Source organism: Salvelinus namaycush, chromosome 14, assembly GCF_016432855.1.
Source record: "Salvelinus namaycush isolate Seneca chromosome 14, SaNama_1.0, whole genome shotgun sequence".
Classification (NCBI taxonomy): Eukaryota; Metazoa; Chordata; class Actinopteri; order Salmoniformes; family Salmonidae; genus Salvelinus; species Salvelinus namaycush.
Genome location: NC_052320.1, coordinates 28,719,161 through 28,741,803, shown reverse-complemented (window position 1 = coordinate 28,741,803; position 22,643 = coordinate 28,719,161). Strand labels below are relative to the sequence as shown.

The 22,643-nt window shown below is 41.8% G+C and overlaps 1 protein-coding gene across 1 annotated transcript; it reads right to left on the bottom strand.

Moving 5' to 3' along the window:
- Positions 1–924: 924 nt before the first annotated feature.
- On the bottom strand, positions 925–22,003 carry LOC120058931 (tyrosine-protein kinase HCK-like). Its single transcript, XM_039007678.1, has 13 exons — positions 21,777–22,003; positions 13,345–13,478; positions 10,843–10,882; positions 10,392–10,488; positions 9,967–10,062; positions 9,773–9,876; positions 9,531–9,680; positions 8,238–8,390; positions 7,905–8,087; positions 7,713–7,789; positions 2,570–2,723; positions 2,114–2,245; positions 925–1,991 (listed from the first exon to the last, which is right to left on the bottom strand). The coding sequence occupies exons 2-13, from the start codon at positions 13,465–13,467 to the stop codon at positions 1,789–1,791; spliced, it is 1,512 nt and encodes a 503-aa protein (XP_038863606.1). The 5' UTR covers positions 13,468–13,478; positions 21,777–22,003; the 3' UTR covers positions 925–1,788.
- Between the last annotated feature and the right edge of the window lie 640 nt (positions 22,004–22,643).

The following is a 22,643-nucleotide window of genomic DNA, read 5'->3' as shown; positions in this document are numbered from 1 at the left end:
CCCTGTGCTGCTATAACAGCCTCCACTCTTCTGGGAAGGCTTTCCACTAGATGTTAGAACATAGCTGAGGGGACTTGCTTCCATTCAGCCACAAGAGCATTAGTGAGGTTGGGCACTGATTCATCCCAAAGGTGTTCGATGGGGTTGAGGTCAGGGCTCTGTGCAGGCCAGTCAAGTTCTTCCACACCGATCTCAACACACCGTTTCTGTATGGACCTCGCTTTGTGCACGGGGGGTATTGTCATGCTGAAACAGGAAAGGGCCTTCCCCAAACTGTTGCCACAAAGTTGGAAGCACAGAATCATCCAGAATGTTATTCTATGCTGTAGCATTATGATTTCCCTTCACTGGAACTAAGGGGCCTAGCCCAAACCATGAAAAATAGCCCCAGACCATTATACCTCCTCCACCAAACGTTACAGTTGGCACTATGCTCAGCCATGGAAACCCATTTCATGAAGCTCCCGACGAACAGTTACTGTGCTGACATTGCTTCCAGAGGCAGTTTGGAACTCGGTAGTGAGTATTTGGTATTTTATTAAGATCCTTATTAGCTGTTGTGAAAGCTGCAGCTACTCTTTCTGGGGTCCACACAGAACATGAAACATGACGTAATACAGAAGATTAATAGACAAAAACAGCTCAATTACAGAACTACATTTTGCAATAGAGAACAGAAGATTTTTTACAGGCTACGTGCTTCAGCACTCACCGGTCCTGTTCTGTGAGCTTGTGTGGCCTACCACTTTGAGGCTGAGCCGTTGTTGCTCCTAGACGTTTCCACTTCACAATAACAGCACTTACAGTTGACTGGGGCAGATCTAGCAGGGCAGAAATTTGACCAACTGACTATGACGGTGCCAAGTTGAAATTCACTGAGCACTTCAGTAAGGCCATTTGGGGAGGCAGGGTAGCCTAGTGGTTAGAGCATTGGACTAGTAACCGAAAGGTTGCAAGTTCAAATCCCCGAGCTGACAAGATACGAATCTGTCGTTCTGCCCCTGAACAGGCCACTGTTCCTATGCCATCATTGAAATTAAGAATTTGTTCTTAACTGACTTGCCTAGTTAAATAAAGGTAAAATGTTTACTGCCAATGTCTGTCTATGGAGATTGCATGAATGTGTGCTCGATTTATACACCTGTAAGCAACGGGTGTGGCTGAAATAGCCAAATCCACTAATTTGAAGGGTTGTCCACATTTGTGTATGAAGAATAGACAGGTACTCTTGGCTAGAATAAATTAATCAAATAGACAAAATGTGTTTTGTAAATTAAAATATTATACTCCAGTGCTTGTTCAGTGAATTATAGTGATTCAATGGTATATGCCAGAATAAAAATAACATTTTCCAATATACTGTATGCCCTGGGCATATACATAGGAAATGTACAAATCTTTTTGTATTTCTCATTTTGTGCATTTTCTGTGCGTGTATGAAAAGCAAATTCAAATACATAGTTAGAGCACAGTTAATTCATACAACAAACAAACAGGACTGGCAGAGCTAACTACAAAGGGGAAGGGAAGGTAAAGTCACCTAACAAGATATGCAAAATAAATATAAATTAAAATGTTGACAACGCCTTAGACTCAGCCATTTCATGAATCACTGTAATACATTTGTTAGGTCATACCTTATTAAGTTACAGTAAATGCCATATTTCATAAGGAACCATCTGAAACATGTTCAGATCCCCTTTTTTCTCTGTAGGTTTGTCTGTACACATGTACATTTGTATAAGAGTATGAGAGAGTAGGTTATGTATCTGCCTGAATCATTCTGGCTCATGGCTGTTGCTGGTACTGGCTCTCTGTTGCGGTGTAGAAATCCTCCAGGACACTCTGCAGATACTCAAAGGTGGGCCGGTCCTCGGGCTTGTTCTTCCAGCACTCCAACATGATGTCATAGAGCTCCTGCGGACAGCTGTCGGTGCGCTGCATGCGGTAGCCGGTCTCCAGAGAGCGAATCACTTCTGGGTTTGTCATACCTAGATGATAGAGCCAGCACAGAAACAAATCATTACAGGGGGAAAAGGATTAATTGAATTCATCATTCAATGAATATACAGTACAAGTACAGTAGAGTACATGTTATCATTCAGGTCCTGACCTGGATATGGTGTGCGTCCATAGCTGATGATCTCGGTCAGTAGGATGCCAAAGGACCAGACGTCTGATTTGATGGTGAAGGAGCCAAAGTTGATTGCCTCTGGGGCCGTCCATTTGATGGGGAACTTTGCTCCTTTTAGGGAACAAGAGTAGGCTTTCTTACTCTACCTTCTGCTGCACCCTGCTGTCACTGATACATAACACAGCTTGTCTTTTTCTATTCAAACCCTGTTATTTATTCAGTCCCACAGAACTCACTCTGACACAATGATATATATCTCTCTTCATTGTTCCCTGACTTCCCTCTCTCAAATTCGAATTCCAAACCACACCCACATCTAAATGCTCCCTTTCTCTACTACGACTGTCCTAATATTTGCTAAATCAGCTGTTATGTTACAGTTATTAATTAACCATTATATGGCACAGACATGTTCCCCAAGGGGATAATGCTTACCTTCCCTGGCTGTGTACTCATTGTCCTCGATGATTCGGGCGAGGCCAAAGTCAGCAATCTTGCACACCAGAGCCTTCGAGACCAGGATGTTGGCGGCTCGCAGGTCTCGGTGAATATAGTTCCTCTGCTCGATATAGGCCATTCCTTCTGCAATCTACGGACAAAGACATGGTTAGATGTCGGAAGACAATAGAAAAGGGGGCACTCCAAACATATTTCTGTGTTTGTTCACTTGGCAAAGGATCATAATGAAAGTATTCAGACCCCTTCCCCTTTTCCACATTTTGTTACGTTACAGGCTTATTCTAAAATTTATGAAATAAAAAATGTTCCTCATCAATCTACACACAATACCACATAATGCTAAAGCGAGAAAACTTTTTTTTCTAAATTTCGGCAATTTTTTAAACAAATAAAAAACAGAAATACCTTATTTACATAAGTATTCAGACCCTTTGCTATGAGTCTCAAAACTGAGCTCAGGTGCATCCTGTTTCCATTGGTCATCCATGAGATGTTTCTACAACTTGGAGTCCACCTGTGGTAAATTCAATTGATTGGACATGATTTGGAAAGGCACACACCTGTCTATATAAGGTCCCACAGTTGACAGTGCATGTCAAATCAAGTCTGAGCAAAAACTAAGCCATGAGGTCGAAGAAATTGTCCATAGAGCTCCCAGACAGAATTGTGTCGAGGCACAGATCTGGATAAGGGTACCCAAACATTTCTGCAGGATCGTCATTCTTAAATGGAAGAAGTTTGGAACCACCAAGACTCTTCCTAGAGTTGGCCGCCCGGCCAAACTGAGCAATCGGGGGAGAAGAGCCTTGGTCAGGGAGGTGACCAAGAAGCCAATGGTCACTCTGACAGAGCAGTTCCTCTGTGGAGATGGGAGAACTTTACAGAAGGACAACCATGTCTGCAGCACTCCACCAATTAGGCTTTTATGGTAGAGTGGCCAAACGGAAGACACTCCTCAGTAAAATGCACATGACAGCCTGATTGGAGTTTGCCAAAAGGCATCTAAAGGACTCTCAGACCTTGAGAAACAAGCTTCTCTGGTCTGATGAAATCAAGATTGAACTCTTTGGCCTGAATGCCAAGCGTCACGTCTGGAGGAAACCTGGCACCATCCCTACGGTGATGCATGGTGGTGGCAGCATCATGCTGTGGGGATGTTTTCAGCGGCAGGGACTGGGAGACTAGTCAGGATCGAGGGAAAGATGAATGGAGCAAAGTACAGAGATATCCTTGATGAAAACCTGCTCCGGTGCGCTCAGGACCTCAGACTGGAGCGAAGGTTCACCTTCCCACAGGACAACGGCCCTAAGCAGACAGCCAAGACAATGCAGGAGTGGATTCGGGACAAGTCTCTGAATGTCCTTGAGTGGCCCAGCCAGAGCCCGGACTTGAACCCGATCAAACATCTCTGGAGAGACCTGAAAATAGCTGTGCAGCAACGCTCCCCATCCAACCTGACAGTGCTTGATAGGATCTGCAAGGAGAATGGGAGAAACTCCCCAAATACAGGTGTGCCAAGCTTGTAGCGTCATACCAAAGAAGACTCGATGTTGTAATCACTGCCAAAGGTGCTTCAACAAAGTACTGACTAAAGGGTCTGCATACTTATGTAAATGTATATTTTTTATAATTATTATTTTTGATTAAAAAAAAAGAAAGTTAAAACTGTTTTTGCTTTGTCATTATGGGTTATTGTGTGTAGATTGATGAAGGAAAATGTTTTTTTTAATCCATTTTAGAATAAGGCTGTAACGTAACAACATGTGGAAAAAGTCGAGGGGTCTGAATACTTTCCGAATGCACCGTATCTGCTGTTTTCACAAATTTTTTGATCTTTTGCCTACCCCTTAGGATCACCTATAGGATGATAAAATAAGCAGTCATAAAAACAATGATATCAATAAAGATAATTGACTTTCAAATAGCAACTTATGTTATTTACAAGCACTGATTACTCCAATACCTACTCAACTGGGACAATATTTCCTTCCCAACATACTGGAACCATCTGGGATCCCTTTAAAATTACAACTACCAGCAGGCTTTATTTTTCACCACTCACACACACGCACGTACAGTGGGGCAAAAAAGTATTTAGTCAGCCACCAATTGTGCAAGTTCTCCCACTTAAAAAGATGAGAGAGGCTTGTAATTTTCATCATAGGTACACATTGTAGGATTTTTAATGAATTTATTTGCAAATTATGGTGGAAAATAAGTATTTGGTCAATAACAAAAGTTTATCTCAATACTTTGTTATATACCCTTTGTTGGCAATGACAGAGGACAAACGTTTTCTGTAAGTTTTCACAAGGTTTTCACACACTGTTGCTGGTATTTTGGCCCATTCCTCCATCTAGAGCAATGATGTTTTGGGGCTGTTGATGGGCAACACGGACTTTCAACTCCCTCCAAAGATTTTCTATGGGGTTGAGATCTGGAGACTGGCTAGGCCACTCCTTCGTTGCCCGGGCGGTGTGTTTGGGATCATTGTCATGCTGAAAGACCCAGCCACGTTTCATCTTCAATGCCCTTGCTGATGGTAGGCTTTGTTACTTTGGTCCCAGCTCTCTGCAGGTCATTCACTAGGTCCCCCCGTGTGGTTCTGGGATTTTTGCTCACCGTTCTTGTGATCATTTTGACCCCACGGGGTGAGATCTTGCGTGGAGCCCCAGATCGAGGGAGATTATCAGTGGTCTTGTATGTCTTCCATTTCCTAATAATTGCTCCCACAGTTGATTTCTTCAAACCAAGCTGCTTACCTATTGCAGATTCAGTCTTCCCAGCCTGGTGCAGGTCTACAATTTTGTTTCTGGTGTCCTTTGACAGCTCTTTGGTCTTGGCCATAGTGGAGTTTGGAGTGTGACTGTTTGAGGTTGTGGACAGGTGTCTTTTATACTGATAACAAGTTCAAACAGGTGCCATTAATACAGGTAACGAGTGGAGGACAGAGGAGCCTCTTAAAGAAGAAGTTACAGGTCTGTGAGAGCCAGAAATCTTGCTTGTTTGTAGGTGACCAAATACTTATTTTCCACCATAATTTGCAAATAAATTCATAAAAAATCCTACAATGTGATTTTCTGGATTTCTTTTTCTCATTTTGTCTGTCATAGTTGAAGTGTACCTATGATGAAAATTACAGGCCTCTCTCATCTTTTTAAGTGGGAGAGCTTGCACAATTGGTGGCTGACTAAATACTTTTTTGCCCCACTGTATATAGACACACATTTGACTGACATATGCTGTTATAGAACTTGATTAACCTAATCTGTGTACCAATCTCAGTTTAATAATATAACAAACATAACCAAATCTGTCATGGTAGATTTAAATCTGAACGGACTGATCCAACAATGTCTTCCTGTTCCCCTTCTCTTTCAGTCATTCTCTCTTTCTCTCTCTCCATTCCATTTTGATATCTTCCTAATTTTTCAAACCTCTCACCTACAATCTACATACAACAGATGGCATAAACATACCTAATCACAGATAAGCATACGTTTATACGTTTGACTTTTCTCTAAGGTCCTCTTTTTATTTGATTAAAAAAATAATACTTATGCCCCCTATATTGCCTCTGTAAATCTGCAGCAACAGTTGTAAAAATGCAAATACTGTATGATCAGGTTCAAACTGATTTTGAGCTGTGTCCATCTATTCCTTGTAATACAATGTGTCAATAATCATAGTAAAACATATTCTTAAAATATTCAAAACAAACAATTGTTCAACAGCAAACATTGGCATAAAGAATTAGATTTACAAACATGTGCTGCCACACACCTTCTTCTGCCAAGCTAAAGACAGATTTGAATATTGAAAGGCTACCCACAATAGCAGAAACATCAGCCACAGAACAAAAGCAGGATCGTCACGAGACCACAAATGAGTGGCTTGATGATGTAGGTAAATGGACATAATGAGACCAAAGCATTCTCCCTTTGTTTTGTTATGGCATTAGTCCCACTGTTTTTGTGTCTCATTTTCCCTTCTGCAAAAGAACCGCTGTAGAAGACTTGAAGAATATAAAACCATACAATTCAACAAAACCCGAACTGACAGTTTACAGGTTTTTTTTCAATCGATTTGGTGCATTTTTCAGATGTAAGTGGTGTATTTTCAAAACTCTTAAGTGCAAAACTCTAAACTGATAACACTTATAATGCTGTCTTATGTTCAGAACCTTTGATTGTGCATCCATTTGTGTTGAACACATTTTTGTTTTACGTGAAATACCATGATAACATTTTGTTTAGTCACCAATACACTCACCATTTAGCCATTTTAACTAACATTTCATCCAATAGCAAAAAATGCAAGACACATTTTTCAAACGGTTGTTTTTGAAGTGTTGAATAGAAGGAATAGTGGATGGTAAATATACTTTCCCATACAGTATTCAGCTAGTACTTTAACTATTTGTTTTTTCAACCATATTGTTGTATCTAATGGTAGGATGTGAGAAATATGTCAATCTTACAGTTTCATTATCCTTATACAGTACATAAGTAGAACAAATGAGCAGAAATAGGGGAATTCTGGGGGTATTGTAAAGCAGTAGGCTACCGTAAAAACGTATTTGTGTAGCACGGTGTGTGTAGGCCATTTCTACCCCATGCAGCATTGTTGTTCAAGATCACCTTTTCTATGTGACTTGGCAACTGATACAGTATAACCTTTCTCTCTCAGCTTGACAAAATTCATCAACTTTCACTATATCAATGAAATTCAGATAACGAGTAGAATATATTGTTATAGTTTTTATCAATCACTATGGCGCTTTTTACAGATGTGGTATATTTTCTAAACTCTTAAGTACACTGATAAGCCCCCTGTATTATGTTCAAAACCTTGATTATGCATTCTTTGGGGTTTCACACATTTTTCCCCCCTGAGTCATTCATTCATATAGTTAATTGAATATTGCATTTTGAAAAGCAGATACTTACAGTAGATTGAATATCTATCCAAATTGAAAGAGTGATTTAGTGCAGTGACCAAGTGACTTTGTGAATTTGTTTTTTGTGTTTAGAGTTGTGAAAATGTACCACATACTTGTGAAAATTGCACCAGTGATTGAAAAAAAAACTACCTGTGAGATACGGTAGCTGAATCTCACCTGTGCACAGAAGTCAATGAGTTTGGGGAGCTGCACACGGTTGCCCTCATCAGTCTTCAAGAAGTCCAGCAAACTGCCTAAACACGCACACACATACACACAAACAGAATTCAATGACAGAAATAGACTGACAGGAAATGTACTGTACGGTAATGTAAATGTGTACAAAATGTCAAACTGTAGTGTACATACCCTTTTCCATGAACTCTGTGATGATGTAGATGGGTTCCTCTTTAGTTACCACGGCGTTCAGACGGACCAGCTTGTCGTGCTGCAGGGCCTTCATCAGGTTGGCCTCGTCCAGGAAGGCCTCCACCGACATGGTGCCAGGCTTCATGGTCTTCACTGCCACCTTGGTGTGCTTGTTGTATGTAGCTACAGCACAAGACACAAAGACAAACCACATTAGCCATGCTCAGTTCACAGCTCGCAAAAAGCAAGATGTTTTCAGAATACATATAAACTTATTCTGATCTCCCAGTATTGGTCCAAGTATAACCTTCTCAGAATGTTTGAGTAACTCACCCATCCAGACCTCTCCGAACTGGCCAGCCCCGAGCTTCCTATCAAGTTTGAGGGACTCCCGAGGGATCTCCCAGGCATCCTTCTCCCAGGGCTTCTGGGGCTTGGGACTGAGGCAGGGGCTGGTCAAGGCCTGGCACAGACCATCTCCCTGCTCTATTGGAAGCAAACACATCCAATGAGAGTAAGACATCCACACACAAAGCTCTGAATCATACAGGACATTAACTGAATATATTTTTAACTGTACATAACACACATTAATAAACACATAGAAAGTAAACACTGCTGGAGGCCATATAGACTGTGTGCCCATATTCAGAACAGGCAGCCAGCAGAGGGGGCTGTTTACCTCTAACTGTCACCATCCCCTTTAGTAACAGTGACTGCTAGGTTGTATCCATAGAGATAGATAGAGAACTCTAGTTGGATATAACCCACTTTTGCATGGACATTGCCATAGAGTACCACAGTATGAGTCATAATACCCATAAAACCTGGCGGTCAAAAAAGGAAATGGTTCAAATCGTTTTTCTACCATAAATTTTTCCCATTGTGGATTTTAGAAACACTTAAAATAAGGGCTGTGTTTCGTGTAGGCTTACCCTGGCGTGTAGTTTTGATAACCGTCTAAATCTTCCTAGGTCAAGGTGATTTTTACCAATATATTCGCCTGTATTTACCCCCCCCCAAATGAAATGCTGATTAGCTGCTAATGTGGCTATCATAAAGGACTACAAATGCCATGATAATCTGGACGAGACTGCCGAATCGAGGCAAAGGTAAGAATCTCTGGATTAACTATCTAATGTTAGCTAAATTTAGAAATGAATAAATTGTCAAAATGTATTTAAATTGACAATTCTGTGAACTGTCTTGTGCAAGTTTTTTACACAATACATTTAATCAAAGGTGGCAACTAGAGATGACGTTTAGGAGCTTGCAGGGATTTGTAGTCTTACATGACGCTAATTAGCAATTTTGAATCTGAGAGAAAATAGAGCCGAATACATTGATAAAAGTCACATTGTCTGAGAGAGATTTACATGGTTATCAAAACGTCACGCCAGGGTAAGCCTACACAAACAGCCCTTATTTTTAAGTGTTTGTAAAATTCCCGTTGGGAAACATTTATGGTGGAAAAAGGATTGGAACCATTTCCCTGTTTGACCTCAAGGTTTTATGGGTATTATGAGCCTTATGACACCTCCACTGTTGGGCTCGATAGAGGGCTATCTATCTCTATGGGTGTATCCCTGTGTATTATGGTGGTCTGGCCATGCTGTTGGCACTCACTTTTATAGTGGCTGACCAGTTCCTGCAGAGTGGTGAAGGTGATGCGTGGAGAGATGTAGAAGCCACCGTTATCCAGTGTACGAATCTTGTAATGCTTGACTGTGTCTCCTGATTGGGAATCACTGTCCCTTACGGATAAGGAGTAGCTGCCTGTAGTAGGAAGGAGAGATGGCGTTAGCTTGCTAAATATGTACAAGTTTGTTTGTATGTGTGTATGTATAAGAGCTTTTTAACTTGCTCACCCTTGGTTGTCTCACTGTCACGGATCATGAACGATCCCGTTTTGTTTGCTGATGCTAGCAGCTGCCTCTCTGCATCTTTCCTGCTCACTCCTTTATAGAACCACCTGGATGATGGTACATTTATATCACACACTGATTCATTTGAGCAGCTCTACTCATAAACTATTCACACAGTGCACTGATAAAAAACTTACTCTTCCGTTTCAAGTCTGTCTATGGCTACATAGTTATTGGGGATGTAGCCTTCCTTGCCTGTGCTAATTAACTGTGCTCTCCACCATTCTCCAGATCTAGAGAGAGAGAGAGAGAGAGAGAGAGAGAGAGAGAGAGAGAGAGAGAGAGAGAGAGAGAGAGAGAGAGAGAGAGAGAGAGAGAGAGAGAGAGAGAGAGAGAGAGAGAGAGAGAGAGAGAGAGAGAGAGAGAGAGAGAGAGAGAGAGAGAGAGAGAGAGAGAGAGAGAGAGAGAGAGAGAGAGAGAGAGAGAGAGAGAGAGAGAGAGAGAGAGAGAGAGAGAGAGAGAGAGAGAGAGAGGTGGATATAGGTGGATATAGGTAAGCTATACACTGCTTTGTATGGGTAATGATGCATCTTGTTTGTATGTAAATGTCAGATACACTCACTCCTGTAATATTTTAAGCTTGTCTCCCTTCTTGAAGTCCAGGTCTCCATCATTTACAGCCTCATAATCATACAGTGCAATGGCAATGCTCTCAGTACCTGAGGGGGCAGAGAACATAAGTGAGTGTGTGTGTGTGTGTGTGTGTGTGTGTGTGTGTGTGTGTGTGTGTGTGTGTGTGTGTGTGTGTGTGTGTGTGTGTGTGTGTGTGTACAGGTGTGCGTGTGTGTGTGTGTGCATGCACAAATATGACAAAGAAAGACTTGTGGGTGACATCGTGTGCAACTTTACATTCTTAATACAACAACAGTGCCTTGCCTGGGTCACTTCATGTCTGACTTTTAGACACACCGTATGTAGTGTGCTGCTCAAAACAGAGTGTGATACAGTAATAGTTCCTACATCAGACTCAAGTAAGCAATGTGAGTACTGTAACTTTTCTGTGTTATACTCACCATTGGAGGGGACTGGAGGGGCAACGGAGATGGTTCTGTTCTGTAGACAATAGACAATATGTAGACAATATGAGATTAGAGTTTTGAGGAGAACCATGAGAAATGTAGTATGGAACATAGTATATTATTGTTATAGTATAGTATAGTTGGGAGAAAGTGACAGACAGAGAAGGGGATGTGTGGTCAATGACAGACTAAGCAAGAGTGCGATAGACTGACAGAAAATAGGAATGTAAGTAAAACAGAAATAGAGGAGAGACTTTTCAATTCAATCACTAAATGTCTGTTCCATGATCACAAACAAATGTCTGTGCTTGTTTGTTGTGCTACTTCCTCTTCCTCATTCTAAATAACAGCCCTGAGTCACATCCCTGCTACTTCCTCTTCCTCATTCTAAATAATAGCCCTGAGTCACATCCCTGCTACTTCCTCTTCCTCATTCTAAATAACAGCCCTGAGTCACATCCCTGCTACTTCCTCTTCCTCATTCTAAATAACAGCCCTGAGTCACATCCCTGCTACTTCCTCTTCCTCATTCTAAATAACAGCCCTGAGTCACATCCCTGCTACTTCCTCTTCCTCATTCTAAATAACAGCCCTGAGTCACATCCCTGCTACTTCCTCTTCCTCATTCTAAATAACAGCCCTGAGTCACATCCCTGCTACTTCCTCTTCCTCATTCTAAATAACAGCCCTGAGTCACATCCCTGCTACTTCCTCTCCCTCATTCTAAATAACAGCCCTGAGTCACATCCCTGCTACTTCCTCTTCCTCATTCTAAATAACAGCCCGGAGTCACATCCCTGCTACTTCCTCTTCCTCATTCTAAATAACAGCCCTGAGTCACATCCCTGCTACTTCCTCTTCCTCATTCTAAATAACAGCCCTGAGTCACATCCCTGCTACTTCCTCTTCCTCATTCTAAATAACAGCCCTGAGTCACATCCCTGCTACTGTAGCACATAACGTTTTGAGAACAAGATGTTTCTTAGAGCTTAGCGAGAGCCTGGTTGTCCTATGGTTATTTTGCATACAACCTTCCCACAAATGTCTGGGATTGGTGCAGGATAGTTGCTTGGCTTTGGAACATTTTCACCACATTTAAGGAAATTGACAGAAAAACGCTATTTTCTTGGTATTTCATTACTTTAACAGAACATTTCCTAAATGTTCAAACATGGTTACATTTCATTTCAATTTTGGTAATATTCTAGGAACATTATCTAATCGGTTTGACATTGGGAATGTTCTCAAATAGTTCAGAGAATGTTACAAAAAATACTATTCTTCTGTGGAAATTTCAGTACTTCAGCATAACGGTTCTATTTAAAGTCATGTTATCAAATTGTTCTGAGAACGTTAAGAAAACTTTCCATAAAAAACATAAGAAATATACATTCCATTCTCAGCATCAACAAAACTCTCTGTATCCTCTATTTTGTTAAGTGTGTTCAGGTATGTTGGCCGCGCCCACTAATTGGCCAAACCTGATCTTATTGAGTGCTTTTTCCTTTGAAACAGGGTCTGTTTGAATCGACTAAAATGAACAGCTTTGTATGCTTAAAAAAACATGGCATGCTAGCTAAACGCTGGTGGATTAATCCCATGGATAGAGAACAGAAGATTATAGGTTTGAATCTCACTGATGCCATGTCACAATAAAAATAAATGTGTTTGCATGATTAATGCCCAAGTCATTTCCATGCGTCTTATCTGCGCTTGGAGTTCAAAAAAGTTTACCCCAAATAAGCTACCAGAGTTATTAAAATAAGTTTTAAGGAAGTCATTCAAAAACCTCCAAATAACCCACACTTTTCATTCTCAGAGCGTTAATAAAGCCTCCCAGGAAGACTTTCAAGGAACCAGACTAAAACGTTCTCAGAACCCCCATGCGATCTAAATATAAACGTTCCCGGAACAGGCAAAATGTTTACTTCTGTTCTCAGAACATTTAAAAAACGTTTAGTTTTCTTGGTATTTCATTACTTTAACAGAACATTTCCTAAAAGTTTAAACATGGTTACATTTGGCTTTTATGGCTTGGGTTTTTATTTTTTTATTTAAAAAAACAACAACCTTTATTTAACTAAGCAAGTCAGTTAAGAACAAATTCTTATTTACAATGACGGCCTACCAAAAGACAAAAGGCCTCCCGCGGGGACGGGGGCTGGAATTAAAAATAAATAAAATATATACATAGGACAAAACACACATCACAACAGGAGAGACAACAAAAACATATGTTCCCACAACTTCCAAGGAACCAGATGTGATATCTGGGTTTACAATTAACACACAGGAAGTAATGACCAGCCCAGACACCAAAGGAAACCGACATACAGATCAGTATCTTGTACTTGGCAACAGAGGAGAGTCGAGCAGTAATGCAAATAAAAACAACTGGCTAGAAAAGCACTTATTTCTTTAACGCACCTCACAAATTAACTTTCTCTTCCTGTCCTCCAACATAATAATACCCCCCCTCCCCAGGTGTTCACTCACAGCCTTGGTCCATGTGGTGGGGTCTTTGACGTAGTGGGCTGTCTGAGTCTGGTTCGGAGAGTCATCATTGACCACACCTTTGCTGCTGGGATCCTGCTGCTCATTGGACCCCACACAGCCCATAGTGGAAGAACCTAAAAATGTGTTATTTCAAAAAATATCAGTCAGAATACAATGTCTGTTCACTACATTTGGACTGGCAACGCAAGGTGGAGAGAGTGTAAAAATGGCGCCATAGCAGTGCTAAGTCAATGTATTATGAAGAGTTTACTACAAGATACTGTATGGATATACTTGCCTTATGCTCTGAGGGTGACCGTTTACTGTAATATTTCCCATACAAGCCTACAGTGCTGTTACACAGCTGTTTAAAAGCTACAAAATGCTCAAAGTCATAATCACCAGAGTGACACCCAACTAGCAACACGCAGCCCTGCCCTTGGGACAGCAGGTTAAAACATTTGCTAATGGTGATTGGTGGCATGAAGAGCTCTTTCTTTTCAACTTAAACCATAACATAGTAGGGCTATGTTCAGAGTCATAAGGTCTGTGTAAAATATTTACAAGAGGGAAATTAGACAGGGGTAATTCTTATGATTGAATAGAGCCTATGTCTGTATGAGAGAGATAGGACCTGTCATTTTATTGTTCATCTGTGTTGAAATTAACAGATGAGCTGCAGTATTGAAATGAAAGGGAAAGGAAAGGGAAAGGGGCATACCTAGGCAGTTGTACAACTGAATGCCTATAACTGAAACGTGTCAGCGTGAAAGAGCGAGAAAGAGAGATGAAGGGAAGAAGTGGTGTTTATCAGTCTGAGTAATACCCTTACTCCAACGTAACAGAATAAAATGTGTAAATATTCACTTCCCTTTCCATTTAAACTGTATTCCTCTTGTCACAGCAGGGTCAGTTTCTTTTTAACAGTTAAAGTTTAACTTGCAGCAAAACCATTTAAGGCAAAATGGTTATTGTGATTGAACCTTTTCCAATCTATCATATTATGCTTCTCCATGCCAGTAAGCCAGGCTACAGGTATAGGACCCCCCCCCCCCCCCTCTCCGGTTCTCAGGAGAAGATGCTTCTTCCAAACCATCAAGTGTTGTATCATGAAAAATTGTCTCTGGTGGTTGGCCAAACCTTTCTCATCCATTTACAAACCTCCTCAGCCTCTTATCAACCACTCACATCGTCCATTTATCTCATCAAACCATGACACACATGGCATGTACTTCCTGTACAGAGGAAGTTAATTGGAGGTGATGATCAGACCATAGGCGCAGAGAACTACCCTGCTCTTAAGAAAGTGCCCCCTCATCCTTATCGTCTCCATCCATCTTTCTATCCACGTCACTTGATCCAATCAGCCCCTAATAACACCCCAACCATCCTCCTCCATCTGTCTCTGGACTCTGGCAATGTCTGTCTGTCTCTAACCCATCATATTACCCACAGATGCAAATCTAGTTAGCTGTGAGAGCCTTGCGCCATGTGTGCCTCTGGCACTAACCGCTATCATTGCATCTGCTGCAGGGCAGGCGGCGGGCGGCTGGGACTGGGAGTGTACACCATGTGAAAAACATCACTGCTAAACCTCCTCTGCTAGTACTCTCACAAACTGCCATGCCATGGAACCAGGAACCATACACACACATAACATATTAAACTTATGGAAGCAAGTTTCGGGTGTGATGTGACCACTTACTGTTATTTTTAGATTTTTTACAAAATCCACAATTACTACTTTCCAATCAGGGGTTAGAACCTAAATTATTTTCTGAACAGAATCCATATTTATTTTGTTCCGTTGCAGGGTTCTGAACCATTAAAAGAAAAAAGCTTACAGTTCATATAGTTCCTTTTCCTTATTTTTTTAAAGCCTGTGAAATCGACAGTTTTGACAAAATAGCTCATTAATTTACTCTACCAATTAGCACGGATAGAGAAGCTTGTTATGGAATGAGAAATAATTGTTTAGTTTCAAGTTATGTATGTACAGGATACAGATGTACACCGTCCAAATAAATTCTCACTTGCAGGTTCCTTCTTGATTATGCAACAACAATAAGAAATAATAAAATATTAGAATACGAACCTAAAGTAAATGGTTCAATAGAATAGAATAAACATTGTAGCATAAGTATAATACGGGAAGGCACAATTTATTGTACAATATTTACACGTGTTTTGGGGAAGAGGGATTGGGGGTCAAGTGTTTAAGCTGTGCAGTATTTAGCAATAATAAATAAGAATCTAGTGGCAGCAGTTGGGATGTGTGTGTGTGTGTGTGTGTGTGTGTGTGTGTGTGTGTGTGTGTGTGTGTGTGTGTGTGTGTGTGTGTGTGTGTGTGTGTGTGTGTGTGTGTGTGTGTGTGTGTGTGTGTGTGTGTGTGTGTGTGTAGCATGAATGTATATGTGTGTGTGTGTGTGCGTGAGTGAGTGTATGTGTGCTAAGGTGCAGAGAGTCAGTGCAGGTGGTAAGTCCATGTTTTTGGTCAGAGTGCTATTGCAGACTCAAGATACTACTGAAATTTCACCATTGGGGAGAGAGTGAGAGAGAGGGGTGGACATGGAAGGGGCTTGGCTTGAACCGGTTCAAACCCCTGGTTTCCATCAAAATATAGATTACAAGCCATGAAGAGGCATTGCATCTACAGTGCATTCGAAAAGTATTCAGACCCATTGACTTTTTCCACATTTTGTTACGTTACAGCCTTATTCTAAAATGTATTAAATAGTTTTCCCCCCCTCATCATTCTACACACACTACCCAATAATGACAAAGCAAAAACAGGTTTTTAGAAATGTTAGCAACTGTATTAAAAATTTAAAACTGAAATATCACATTTACATACTGTAAGTATTCAGACCCTTTACTCAGTACTTTGTTGACGCACCTTTGGCAGCGATAACAGCCTCAAGTCTTCTTGGGTATGACGCTACAAGCTTGGCACACCTGTATTTTGGGAGTTTCTCCTATTCTTCTCTGCAGATCCTCTCAAGCTCTGTCAGGTTGGATGGCGAGCATTGCTGCACAGCTATTTTCAGGTCTCTCCAGAGATGTTTGTTTGGGTTCAAGTCCGGGCTCTGGCTGGGCCACTCAAGGACATTCAGAGACTTTTTCCGAAGCCACTCATGCGTTGTCTTGGCTGTGTGCTTAGGGTCGTTGTCCTGTGGGAAGGTGAACCTTCGCCCAAGTCTGAGAACCTGAGTGCTCTGGAGCAGATTTTCATCAAGGATCTCTCTGTACTTTGCCCCATTCATCTTTGTCTCGATTCTGACTAGTCTCCCAGTCCCTGCTGCTGAAAAACATCCTCACAGCATGATGCTGCCACCACCATGCATCACCGTAGGGATGGTGCCAGGTTTCCTCCAGACGTGACACTTGTCATTCAGGCCAAAGAGTTATATCTTGGTTTCATCAGACCAGAAAATCTTGTTTCTCATTGTCTGAGAGTCCTTTAGGTGCCTTTTGGCAAACTCCAAACAGGCTGTCATGTGCCTTTTATTGAGGAGTGGCTTCTGTCTGGCCACTCTACCATAAAGGCCTGACTGGTGGAGTGCTGCAAATATGGTTGTCCTTCTGAAAGGTTCTCCAATCTCCACAGAGGAACTCTAGAGATCGGTCAGAGTGATCATCAGGTTCTTGGTCACCTCCCTGACCAAGGCCCTTCTCCCCCAATTGCTCAGTTTGGCCAGGAGGTCAGCTCTATTAAGAGTCTTGGTGGTTTCAAACTTCTTCCAGAATGATGGAGGCCACTCTGTTTTTGGGGACCTTCAATGCTATAGACTGGCTATTCCCAAACTGGCTATTGCCAAACTGGCTATTCCTAAACATTGCGTGTGATTCACATTTTCAAACAGTCCATTTAGATTTTCCAATGGGGCTTTGCAGCCAAAGAGCTACTGCCTCCTTACCTGGGAAAGCACCGAACAACAGACAGAGACGTTGGGGAGCTACTGCCTCCTTACCTGGGAAAGCACCGAACAACAGACAGAGACGTTGGGGAGCTACTGCCTCCTTACCTGGGAAAGCACCGAACAACAGACAGAGACGTTGGGGAGCTACTGCCTCCTTACCTGGGAAAGCACCGAACAACAGACAGAGACGTTGGGGAGCTACTGCCTCTTACCCGGGAAAGCACCGAACAACAGACAGGGACGTTGGGGAGCTACTGCCTCTTACCTGGGAAAGCACCGAACAACAGACAGGGATGTTGGGGAGCTACTGCCTCCTTACCTGGGAAAGCACCGAACAACAGACAGGGACGTTGGGGAGCTACTGCCTCTTACCTGGGAAAGCACCGAACAACAGACAGGGATGTTGGGGAGCTACTGCCTCCTTACCTGGGACAGCACCGAACAACAGACAGGGACGTTGGGGAGCTACTGCCTCCTTACCTGGGAAAGCACCGAACAACAGACAGGGACGTTGGGGAGCTACTGCCTCTTACCTGGAAAAGCACCGAACAACAGACAGGGATGTTGGGGAGCTACTGCCTCCTTACCTGGGAAAGCACCGAACAACAGACAGGGACGTTGGGGAGCTACTGCCTCCTTACCTGGGAAAGCACCGAACAACAGACAGAGACGTTGGGGAGCTACTGCCTCTTACCTGGGAAAGCACCGAACAACAGACAGAGACGTTGGGGAGCTACTGCCTCTTACCTGGGAAAGCACCGAACAACAGACAGAGACGTTGGGGAGCTACTGCCTCTTACCCGGGAAAGCACCGAACAACAGACAGAGACGTTGGGGAGCTACTGCCTCTTACCCGGGAAAGCACCGAACAACAGACAGGGACGTTGGACCGAACAACAGACAGGAACGTTGGGGAGCTACTGCCCTCTTACCTGGGAAAGCACCGAACAACAGACAGGAACGTTGGACCATCGAAGAGGGGCAAATATGATGAGCTACATTGATTTGGGGTTAACTTATATTGGGAGTAGTGCCTTTCCTCAGCCACAGTGTGTTATATGTGCAAAAGTACTATCTCACAACTCGATGAAACCTTCACTCTTGCGCAGACATTTAGAAACGAAACATGCCGATTTGAAAAATAAGCCACAGGAGTTTTTTGAGCGAGAATTAAGACGACTTTCGAGTAGTAAGACATGTATCAAACCAATAGGTTCCTTTAAAATAAGAAGGGTCTAGAAGCGTCTTGTATGGTGAGCTACCGAGTGGCTAGGACAGGCAAGCCCCACACTATTGTGGAGGACTTAATACTTCCTGCTGCCATGGCTGGGACAATGCTGGGGGAACATGCAAAAAAAAATATACAGACAATTAAGGAAGACATCCTCTTCTGCAAACCACTGGAAACCAGGACAACAGGAGAGGATATTTTTTAAGTGCTGGACACCTTTGTGACGTCAAATGGACTTTGGTGGTCAAGATGTGTTGGTATCTGTACTGATGGCGCAAAAGCCATGGCAGGGAGACATAGTGGAGTGGTAACGCGAGTGCAAGCTGTTGCTCCCGACGCCACTTGGGTACACTGCAGCCTCCACCGAATGCCTGACAGCTTGAAAGACGTTTTGGACAATGGTTAACTTTGTTAAAGCAAGGCCCCTGAACTCTTGTGTATTTTCTGCATTATGCAATGATATGGGCAGCGACCATGTAACGCTTTTACAACATACAGAAGTGCACTGGTTATCAAGGGGGAAAGTATTGACACCTTTTTTTAAATTGAGAGGCGAGATTAAAGTTTTCTTTATTGACCATCATTTTCACTTGTCTGACCGCTTGCATGATGACGAGTTTCTCACACGACTGGCCTATCTGGGTGATGTTTTTTCTTGCCTGAATGATCTGAATCTAGGATTACAGGGACTCTCCGCAACTATATTCAATGTGCAGGACAAAATTGAGGCTATGATTAAGAAGTTGGAGCTCTTCTCTGTCTGCATTAACAAGGACAACACACAGGTCTTTCCATCATTGTATGATTTCTTGTGTGCAAATTAACTCAAGTTTACGGACAATGTCAATTGTGACATAGCGAAGCACCAGAGTGAGCTGGGTGCGCAATTACGCAGGTACTTTCACAAAACGGATAACACAAACAACTGGATTCGTTATCCCTTTCATGCCCTGTCTCCAGTCCACTTACCGATATCTGAACAAGAGAGCCTCATTGAAATTGCAACAAGCGGTTCTGTGAAAATTGAATTTAATCAGAAGCTACTGTCAGATTTCTGGATGGGGCTGCACTCAGAGTATCCTGCCTTGGCAAATGGCGCTATTAAGACACTGACGCCCTTTGCAACCACGTACCTATGTGGATTCTCGGCCCTCACTAGCATGAAAACTAAATACAGGCACAGACTGTGTGAGGAAAATTATTTAAGACTGAAACTCTCTCCAATATAACCCAGCATTGCAGAGTTATGTGCATCCTTTCAAGCACACACTTCTCATTAACCTGTGGTGAGTTATTCACCATTTTTGATGAACAAATAAGATGTTATATGTAAGATGGCTAAATAAAGAGCAAAATTATTTATTATTATAATATTATTATTTGTGCCCTGGTCCTATAAGAGCTCTTTGTCACTTCCCACGAGCCGGGTTGTGACAAAAACCCGCACTCATTCTTATGTTTAATAAATGTATCTTATAGTGTGTGTGTGGTAGGCTTACAATGATGGCAGAAAACAACATTTGAGAGTGTGCTGACCCTGGTGCTAGAGGGGGTACGCAGCGGGAGGTTGAATGTTTGGAGGGGTACGGGACTATAGAAAGTTTGGGAACCACTGCTGTAGGCATTTTTTGGTACCCTTCCCCAGATCTGTGCCTCAACACAAACCTTTGTCGGCGCTCTAAGGACAATTCCTTGGACCTCATAGCTTGGTTTTTGCTCTGACATGCACTGTGAACTGTGGGACTTTATGTAGACAGGTGTGTGCCTTTCCAAATCATGTCCAATCAATTGAATTTACCACAGGTGGACTTCAATCAACTTGTGGAAACATCTCAAGGATGATCAATGGAAACAGGATACACCTGAGCTCAATTTCACTTCTCATCGCAAAGGGTCTGAATACTTATGTAAGTAAGGTATTTCTGTTTTAAATGTTTAATACATTTGCAAAAATTTCTTAAAAACTGTTTTCGCTTTGTTATTAGGGGGCATTGTGTGTAGATTGCTGAGGATTCTTTATTTATTCAGTAGATTTTAGAATAAGGCTGTAACGTAACAAAATTTGAAAAAAGTGAAGGGATCTCAATACTTTCCTAACGACTCCTGTATAGCTTGTGAGCGACGTAGAGCAAAACAGGTTACATGTGCGTGTTCGTGAGTCTCAGCTTTTCATAGATAGCTGTAGCTTAAACCATTCAGACTCTACAGACATTTCGATATAAAAGACCATGTCCGGGTGGATTCGGGATCCGCCCTTGTCTCACAAACCAATAGTATAATCTAGAAGTCTGTAGCTCAAACACATGGTTTTTAAATGGAGTTAGAAGTCCCAAACACTCGGGCGTTATGGTAGGACTCATTGGGTTAAGGGTTACGGTTTTGTATAGGGTTAAAACATTACGTTTAGGCTTTCATTCCGAATGGAAAGAGAAGGTACGGGGTTATTCTACATAGAAGTTCATAGGAAATCCCAGGACATAGTGTCTATAATACTGTAATAAACTCACATAGTTGCTGTCGCAAACTCCAAACACCACACAGTTGCTTACTAGTTGTATATTCATTTCCCAACGAGCAAACAATTTCTGTACTTACAGCATTCATATACTTTCATTTTATCCGCTTTTTGCTTTGGCAGACCTTATTTTTGAATTTACATTTGTCAATAAAACTCATGAATGCAACTGCAAATTGTTTTGTGTTCTCCTTGTAGCCCAATGTTGTGTTGAAAATAAAATGGTAAAACACTTCATTGTGAGGCTAAATATAAGGGCTGGACATGCAGGTAAATGAAAGTTAGATAAATGAAAAAACGATTTCTGATGGAATCTCGTGACTGATACGGTTAACTTCGAAATGTGAAGCTTAGAGAAATGGAATGATGCTGAGCAGGAGGCAACCCGGGTGCTAAAAACACTTTGAAATGTAACATTTGGAGCAACTTCGAAATTTGACGTTTGGAGAAACATGGATAAATGTCAGAATTTGAAGTCAAATTGGTAAAACCGTGAGATGTTGTTGAGTTTACATATATATGTAAAGCATTAGCATACACTTCTGCAATACCTAGGCCTACATTAGCCTATAACACAGTAATAACCCTTTAATGAATGACCCAGATGGGAAATGCTTTAATAAGACAACATCCATCTGTTCGTCATCTGCTTTTATTCTTTAAGAAATGCTTATTGCCTATGGTATGAATATCAGTGAGTATACATGTTCCCCTTGTAGTATAGGTATAGGTTAGCCGTCTAGAATAACAAATTAGAGGGAGTTACCTCGTTCCAACCAGCTGTATATTCCACGTATGTTCTGCTATTTGGTCCTCAACGCTGAATTATTTGTATTCTTTAGAAAGCGCTCCTTTTTCTTTTATGTCGGCTCTTCCATCCCGGGATTATAGTTCAGATAGATAGAGCTGAAGGGTGCGTTCTAGTTGTATACGAGGAAGTTAGTACCTCACATCTAACTGCGCACAACGAACTTTCTCTCTGTCTCTGTCACATCTATCATAATCTCGCCCACCAGCCGGGTCTCTCTCTGTCTATGTGTTGGTCTATGGGTCATTAATTCGAGCCTGGGGACGAGGTTACATCAATCATGACACTGCTATCTTTGGGGGCTGGATGTGTTTTTACACTCTTCCGGAAAGTAGCCTACTAAACCTAGACATGGTCTGAGTATGAACACTTAAAAATGCACATAAAATACAAATAAGAAAAATAAGAAAAAACACATTATATTTCTTGAAAACAAATTCAAATTCAAATATACTATAGTTAGCCTAACTCTTTTGTGGTTTGAATTGAAAAAGTTGTCTTAAAAATATTATTAAAGTGCCTCTAAACTTCTACAGTTTGTTTTGCCACCTGCTGGAAGAGATTATCTTTGTTGAATATCTAAATTGCACATAACTGCTGTATCAATTTTCAACAGCCCTCCTCTTTGAAATCATACCACATCTAACAAAAACGTACAAATGCAATATGTTGTAATGGGATCACGAATGGCATGGGGACAAATTAGCCCGAGCAGCATACTCCGCTGGAGTCACAGACAACATCCCACAGTCACTGAGGGCATGGAGCATGGAGGCATGGAGCATGGAGGCATGGGCGGATCGGGCCATGCAAGGACATCAAACA

Coding starts and splice junctions, on each gene's coding strand:
- LOC120058931 (XM_039007678.1), bottom strand. CDS start 13,467: ATGGGCTGTGTGGGGTCCAATGAGCAGCAGGATCCCAGCAGCAAAGGT. Junction 10,883..13,344: donor CCACCACATGGACCAAGGCT/GTGAGTGAACAC, acceptor TATTGTCTACAG/AACAGAACCATCTCCGTTGC. Junction 10,489..10,842: donor CCCTCCAGTCCCCTCCAATG/GTGAGTATAACA, acceptor CTGCCCCCTCAG/GTACTGAGAGCATTGCCATT.